General features: G+C 58.7%; 1 protein-coding gene across 1 annotated transcript; it reads left to right on the top strand.

The window, feature by feature from the left end:
* The first annotated feature begins 873 nt into the window (after positions 1 to 873).
* On the top strand, positions 874 to 4334 carry GAL (galanin and GMAP prepropeptide). The gene is made up of 5 exons (XM_069470297.1): positions 874 to 954; positions 1578 to 1632; positions 3178 to 3264; positions 3736 to 3813; positions 4258 to 4334. The coding sequence occupies exons 1-5, from the start codon at positions 874 to 876 to the stop codon at positions 4332 to 4334; spliced, it is 378 nt and encodes a 125-aa protein (XP_069326398.1).
* The last annotated feature ends 3097 nt before the right edge of the window (positions 4335 to 7431 follow it).

The raw sequence follows: 7431 nt of genomic DNA, 5'->3' as shown, positions 1-7431 counted from the left end.
CGGGGCCTGGCTTGGACCCCTAAGGGGTCGTCCCTGCCGCGCCGGGGACATCCGTGCTCAACGGGCTAGGACCCCAGGTGGGGTAATGGGGTGGTGCTCTCCGCCACAGTGGTGACGGGGCCGCTGGTTTGGGGGCTCTCCCGCCGGGTTTTGGGGGTCTGTCCCGCCAGGTTTGGGGGCCTCTCCCGCGGGGTGCTGGGGGCTCTCCAACCGCCCCCCCCCCGACTGAAGGATCGCGGTGGCCCCAGGGACTCGAGTTCCTGGCACTCCCACCCACGCCGGGCGCGGCGAGGCGGTGGGGGGCGGGCACTGAGCCCCGTGACGCGGCGGCCGCGGGCTTGCGGGAGCCGCATAAATAGCGGGGCGGCAGCTGCAGCTGCGACTCCGGCCGCGGACACGTCGAGGGAGCCCGGCCCGCACTTCCCGCCTCCGCCGCTCGACCGCGCCATGCGGTGAGCGCCCGGCCCGCCGCCCCGACCAGCCCCGCCAGCCCCGACCGGCCACCCTGCGCCGCCGCCCCGCCGCTCCCGCCGCCCCGACCCGCCGACCGGACGCTCCGGCCCCGGCCCTGACCGGCCCCGACCGGCCCCGACCGGCCGCCCCGGGCGCAGCCGCTGCTCAAGGTACCCGCGCCGCGTCCCGGCCCGCGCCCCTCCGAGGCCCCTCCTGAGCTCTCCTTTCCCAGCGGACCCTTCGCCCCGCGCCCCGGGCAGCAGCCACCGGGGCGCCGCCGATGCCCGAAACCCGCGTCTTTCGCGGCTGCCCCGGCGCCCGGCACCCCCCTGCCCCCGCGGGGCCGCAGACCCCGCGCCCGGCCCGACGTGCGCCGCTGCCCGGGCCGCCGACCGACCCCCGCCCGTCCCTCCCTTCCAGATGGCCAGAGGCAGCGCCCTCCTGCTCGCCGCGCTCCTCGTCGCCACCGCGCTCTCAGCCACGCTGGGGCTCGGGTCTCCGGTAAGTGCCGGGAGGGGACAGACGCCCGCAAAGCCGCGGCCCCTCCGGGAGAAGAGGCCGGGAGTGGAGGGGAGAGGGGACAGCGGGGGACGGAGCATCAGCTCTGCCCGCCTGGGGCCGGGTGGCGAGGCTGGCGGTGGCGCGGGAAGGACCTGTCGGGGCCAAGGGCTAAGCGGGCTGGGGCTTCCCTTCTGGATTCTTCCGCCTCCCGCTGCTCCCAGTGCGGAAAGAGGCCCAAGCTCTAAGCCGGCGCCACCGGGGAAGTGCTGCGCTTCGGGGCAGCTCGTGGCAAGTCGGGAGGACACTTCGTTTCATTTCATCCAGTTCGGTAGAGGATCTGTTAGACCCAGAGGACAAGGTGTCATCATTTAAAAGCAAGTGGGGTGCACTGTGAGTTTGTGATCTCTGGCTCTGAAGTGAATTATTTGGTAAAGCCAGTAGTCCTATTTTCATGTCAAATGTAGTTTATTTAGGGGTAAATCTGGAATTTCTCGAGACTTCCAAAAGTACATGCGTCATTCTAATTCCTCTATGATACCTGGGAGCCTGAGTACCTTTCATTTACTATTCTCTCCGGGCACCGTCCTTGCCATCTGACACCCCCACCCTTTCTCCCATTCAAGGCAAAGGAAAAGAGAGGCTGGACCCTGAACAGCGCCGGCTACCTTCTCGGCCCACGTAAGTGCCGCTAGGTGCATGGCCTCTGACCCCAGCCTTCTGATGCCCATTGCAGCCCTGTTTGTTAATCCTGCTCTTTCCGAGATACAGTAGCCAGACATCACTTTGATACATTAGTATCCAGCTTTAGTCAATAAAGGGAAATGGGGGCATCTCCGCGAGCGAGGCTGGGTGGTTCCATGTAGGGTAACCAGCTGTCGACTTCAGTATTTTCGGGCCCCTGGGTGGCACCCTCTCCCACTCCCGGAAAGGCAGCCCCAGACCTCTGGTCAGCTTCCTCCTCCTCCTCCGCCCCTCACCACAGCAGATGTGCTCATTCCTGGGGGTTCTGACCTCATCTGCCCCCCATCTCTTACGCAGAAGGCACCTCATCTCTGTGTGCTCCTGGCCCAAAAGAAAGGAGGAACTCTTCAGCAAAACCTCTTCTCTGTGCTGCTTTGGAATATTGAAAATACATTTATCAAGACTTTGAATCCTGAATTAGAAAACAAACTCATTTTTACTATCGGTTCTCTCTCTGTGGGGTTGGATCACCAGAAGCTGTACGTGTAGACTAGCTGTCAAAATACTTTCCAACTTAATAGCATGCCTTAGCGTGTCCTGTCCGCTGGGAAACCGCGACACGGGAATGCAGCAGCTGCACATTCGAGTGTGACTGTGCCTGAGGGCCCATCTGTGAGATCAGGTCACTTATAATTTCTCTACAAATTTAGGACCAAGGGCTCTCTCTCTGGAAAAAAGAATTGATTTTCCTTAGTGTAGCTCACAGATGACACAATCCACCCCGGCTAAGTAGCCGGGAACCCCGAGCTGTCCTCAGCCTGGTCCTTACCTCTCACCGCCAGTTCCCTTCCTCCGCAGCCCAGAGCCAGCCTCCTCCCCAGCCACACCTCTGGGTCAGCGCCCTCCTCTTCTCTCTCCTGGACTCCTGTGACAGCTTCTTAAGGGATTTCTCTGCTTGCAGTCACAGTCCCCCCATTCTCACACCTCTCCACACACACACACACACACACACACACACGCCCTCTCCTCTTCCTCCTCCTTCCTCTCCCCCCCATCTCTCACCCTCCGCCCCGCCGCCCGGCTCCAATCCTTCTCCCACACAGCTGCCAGAGTGGTCTTTGAAAATAAAAATCTGATTCCATCACAAATTACAATTCTTCAGTGGCCCTTGTTTTCAGGGATGTAAAGAGCCCCGTCCATCGTCTGCCTGGGAGACGCCCAACTCGGATGCCGCTTCCCTGGGACCTGGGTGCTCCTGCTGCACCAGGCACGCGCTCCTGGGCCCGTCCCCCTCTGGGGGAGCCACGTGTTCCCTTTTCCAACCCCTTCGTAACTGGGCAGTCCTTTCCATCTGTAGCCCAGCATAAGAACTGTGCAAACCGTCACACTCCCTGTGGCCCTGGCGCGTGTGCCCATGTTCTCGGCGCAGGGTCCGTGGATACTCTGACTTTATTTTTGCAGCCGAGTTGTGTGTGTGCTTTGGTTATAAGCAGCCACATGTTCAAACCACAGTAACACTCTGCTTCCCTCTCTGATCTGCAGATGCTGTTGACGGCCACAGATCATTTAACGACAAGCATGGCCTCACGGGCAAGCGGGAACTCCAACCTGAAGACGAAGTGAAGCCAGGTGAGAGGACGCTAACCCCAGGGGCTCTGCATCACTTCACTTCCCACTGTCTCCCGGGTGCATTCGGGGGGTGGCAGTGGGTATTGGGGCACCTGCCACCCGCCATTTATAGCTGCAGCCCAAGCCTGGCCTGGCCACAGCTTGACTAAGATGATGCAACTTCACCACCCCTGTCAGCAGCGAGAAACAGAACAGCGAAACCCCAGAGGAAGCTTGGGGGACGGCTGCGGAGACAGCAAGGGGAGTCCTGCTAGTCTAGGATGCTGCCGGGCACCGGGGCCTGCAGGAGAGCCGGGCCTTGAACCAGGTCCCTCCCAGACCCTGGGCAAGGTCCAGGGGGAAGCGCAATGATGCTCTGGGCCACTCAGGGTCTGTATGATGAGCTCGCAGTGCCCAGCTCCTCTGTAGGATGGTGATGTCCTGAGACGCAGAGCACGTGAAGGTTGTAAACATTCATCTTTTGTTTTCCAGGAAGCTTTGAGAGATCAATGCCTGAGAACAATGTTGTGCGCACGATAATTGAATTTCTGACTTTCTTGCATCTCAAAGGTACGTGAAATAATTACCAACTTAAAATTCCGCTTAGGACACTGGATATATAAAAAGCCTATCAAGAAAGGATTCCATAAATTTCACTGGGAGGTAGCCAATGATCCATCTAAATACCAGGCCCCGCACTGCTATAGGTTAGGACACGAGGCACGTGACACTGGGACTGGCCGCGGAGGGCTGGGCTTGCGGCACGGTCATGCCACTGGCCCTTGAAGGGTCATCAGAACAAGGCTGCTGCCAGGAAGAGAGTGCGCCTCGGGGTGCAGTTCACCCCCCTGGACCCGTGCTTGTTGGCATGGTGACGACTGCTGTGCCGTGAGCCAGGCTCTTTGCGAGCCATCTCACACCGCGTTTTGTAAGCACAGTGAATGATCAGGAGCCTGTACTGCAGATTGTGATGTGTGTACCTTGTGTGCTTACGCGTGGCTCTTCCCTCCGCAGAGACCGGCGCCCTCGATGGCCTGCCCGACCTCCCCTCAGCAGTTTCCGTGTCCTCGGAAGACCCCGAGCGCGCCTGAGGGGACGCCGTCCCCGCATGTCTGTGTGTTGTCATTTAAAGTCAGACTTTAAGATGTTGGATAATCTTATGCCAATTTATGCAGAGTAAGCCCTTCCTGTTCTCTTTGCCTTGATGCCGTGTTGTCATAGTTTAACATCTTTTGTAATTATTTTATTTTGAGTGGCAAAATAAAAAATAGCAACTACTTGTGATTGTCTTACTCTCCCACACTGCTGTCTCATCGCCACGCCACCAGTGTGTTTTGAAAGCTAAAGCTCGATAATAATCATGTGTATTAGCCTCAGCATTAAACCCAAATTCCACTGTGGAGAGCATCTCTGAGACACCCTCTCTTGTTGCATGTCCGGGGAACACAGAGTTATTCTAATATTAAGCTAAGTCCAGCACAATTATGAAGGTAAGTCTGTTACTGCGACAAACAAAAGCACAGGACAGACCCCTGCCCTCGTGGAGCTGCTGTCGTAGGTGACGGGCGTGAAAGACGGTGGCAGTCGCGGACAGAGGCGAGTGCGTGATCTGGCGCTTGCGAGGGTGGAGGGGGCCAAGTGACAGAGCAGAGGTTGTCGGGGACAGGAGGGCCAGCAGGGAGGCACAGAGAGGGGGGTGGCCAGGGCAGAAGGGTCAGTGTAGAATCTGAGCGATCGCACAGCTCAGGGTGAGCATGAAGATAGCGCTGTGTGAAGGACAGCGTGTGGGAACAGCTCTCCTAAAATGACAGAGACGGGGGCCTTTTGAGCAGAAAGAAAAGGCCCAGAACAGAAGATCTGAAAAGGAAACAGCTGAGGAGGAAGAGCCGCGCAGCTCTTCCTGACGTTAAACGGTGACACGCAGGCCCTCTCCTGTTACCAAAGCAGCTTGGGACATGGAAGTGGGAGGGGTCTTTCCACATGTCCCCCCATGGGTAGTTCACCTGCTCCAAGGGACACAAGCCCTTGCTTCCCGTCCTCTGCTTGGTGACCCTTGCTGGTGCTAACCACGCCTTCCCCCCCGCCACAGGCCGTTCCCCAGGCTCCCTCCGGCTCTTCCCGGCTCCGCAAGCTCCTGTGGCCTTGAGTCTCCTGCGCTTCAGCCCCCGGCGTCCACTCCCAGCTCGGGGTGCAGGGATGCCACCACCTGTGGTCTAAACACCTGGGCCACCCTTCACTCCCTGTCCTCTCACCATTTACCCTCCACATTTCCTTAATTCTCTTTCCCTCCGACTGGAGCAGGCATCAGGACTCCTGAGGCCTCATCAGGACATAAGCCACCACGCCCCTCCCCAGAATGCCAAGTCAGGAGGGCTGGGTGGGCCAGAACTGTTCCCAACAAGCTCCCTGGCGCTGCTGCGGCTGCACTAGGGCCACATCTGGGCTACTCGCCCCAGCCCCCTGCCCGTAGCCTGGCCTGCCCGGCCTGCCTGGCCCGCTCTAGCCTTGCCTCCTCCTGTCCCCGGTCTCCTGCACTCGGCCCTCCAGACCCCATCCGCTGCAGCTGCGGCCTGGCCTCACTCCCCTGAGGCCTTCGCACGCGTCCCCCACAGGACTCCACTCTGGAGTCACCTTGTCAAGGGTGCCCTCCCAGCATGTGTGGCATCCCCTAATCAGAATGCTTGTCACTCTAATTCTGTTTGCAGGTTTCTCTCTCCTCATGACACTACACCCCCGAGAAAAAAGCTTCCTGAAGGAGCAAACAGATTAATGACATCGTGTTGAGCTCTGGGTTCCCAGGGTGGCACCTGGCACGCAGGAGTCCCCCGAGCGGGGTTCGTGGACTGCCGCGGGGCCTGGCCTCTGCACGGACTCGCGGCTCCAGAGCCGGTGGTTACGGCGTCTCGGCCCCTCCTCCGACTCCTTCCTCTACCTCCTTCTCCAAACCTTTCCTTCCCTTCCCTTCAGGAATAAATGGTGGCAGGGTCGGGGCGGGCAGGTGGTGGCATCTGGAAGGTGAGCACAGGGCAGTGAGGGACAAGGAGCCCTTGTGGTGCCATTTGCTGCCCAACTAAGCGAGGGGTGAGGTGACTTCTTCCCAGAGGGAACACGGTTGGAGCTGGGCGAGTCAGTCGCTGACAGTGGTGCTTGTTATCAGGGGAAAGTGTTTGCCAGCCACCTCGGGAAGTGAGGGATCTACGGACAGTCCTGAGAGCGGCCACGACGCCCAACCGAGAGTGGGAAAGTGTTGAGGTTATTCACCTTGGAGGAGGTGGCCGTCTCCGTCGTCAAAGCCGACCAGCAGCAGAGCCTGTCTCCTCCTCACCCGCGCTGTCTGCAGTCAAGGGCAGGGGACGGGGCCCCTCCCCTCTGTCTGCCCAGAGCAGACGCCAGGGTGATGCTGCCTGCGGCCCCGGCATGGCTGAATCGGGCGGGCAGACCAGGCTGAGGACGAGCTTTGCGCTCAGGTGTCCCTGGAGGAAGGAGGAGACATACTGAGAGGAGGGAGGAGAGGGTACCGCGGGCCAAGGAAATCCCAACACCAGGGCGTTAAAGTCTGAGCAAGATATAAAGGATCATAGCTGATTATTTTCTTTTTTTCTTTTTTTTTTTTGAGACAGAGTCTCACTTTGTTGCCCAGGCTAGAGTGAGTGCCATGGCGTTAGCCTAGCTCACAGCAACCTCAAACTCCTGAGCTCAAGGGATCCTCCTGTCTCAGCCTCCCGAGTAGCTGGGACTACAGGCATGCACCACCATGCCCGGCTAATTTTTTTTTTCTATATATATTTTTTAGCTGTCCATATAATTTCTTTCTATTTTTAGTAGAGATGGGGTCTCGCTCTTGCTCAGGCTGGTCTTGAACTCCTGAGCTCAAACGATCCGCCCACCTCGGCCTCCCAGAGTGCTAGGATTACAGGTGTGAGCCACCGCGCCCGGCCCATAGCTGATTATTTTCTAACATGCAGCCCAGGAAACTTTTGCTTTTATTACAGTGCAAAAGAGAGATTCTTGTGATACATTTCGAAGTCAGGATTTTATCCTGTTTTATTCATGACAACCGGCCGGGCTCGGTGGCTCACACCTGTAATCCTAGCACTCTGGGAGGCTGAGGCGGGTGGATCGCTTGAGGTCAGGAGTTCAAGACCAGCCTGAGCAAGAGCGAGACCCCGTCTCTACTAAAAATAGAAA

Source organism: Eulemur rufifrons, chromosome 6 (genome assembly GCF_041146395.1).
Source record: "Eulemur rufifrons isolate Redbay chromosome 6, OSU_ERuf_1, whole genome shotgun sequence".
Lineage (NCBI taxonomy): Eukaryota > Metazoa > Chordata > Mammalia > Primates > Lemuridae > Eulemur > Eulemur rufifrons.
The sequence above is the reverse complement of the archived record's forward strand: the minus strand, read 5'-3'. Positions and strand labels throughout refer to the sequence as shown.

Excerpts from the sequence above, each read along its gene's own strand:
- GAL (XM_069470297.1), top strand. The coding sequence starts at position 874 with ATGGCCAGAGGCAGCGCCCTCCTGCTCGCCGCGCTCCTCGTCGCCACC. Across the intron at positions 3,265-3,735 it reads TGAAGACGAAGTGAAGCCAG|GAAGCTTTGAGAGATCAATG; the intron begins GTGAGAGGACGC and ends TTTGTTTTCCAG. Across the intron at positions 3,814-4,257 it reads GACTTTCTTGCATCTCAAAG|AGACCGGCGCCCTCGATGGC; the intron begins GTACGTGAAATA and ends TTCCCTCCGCAG.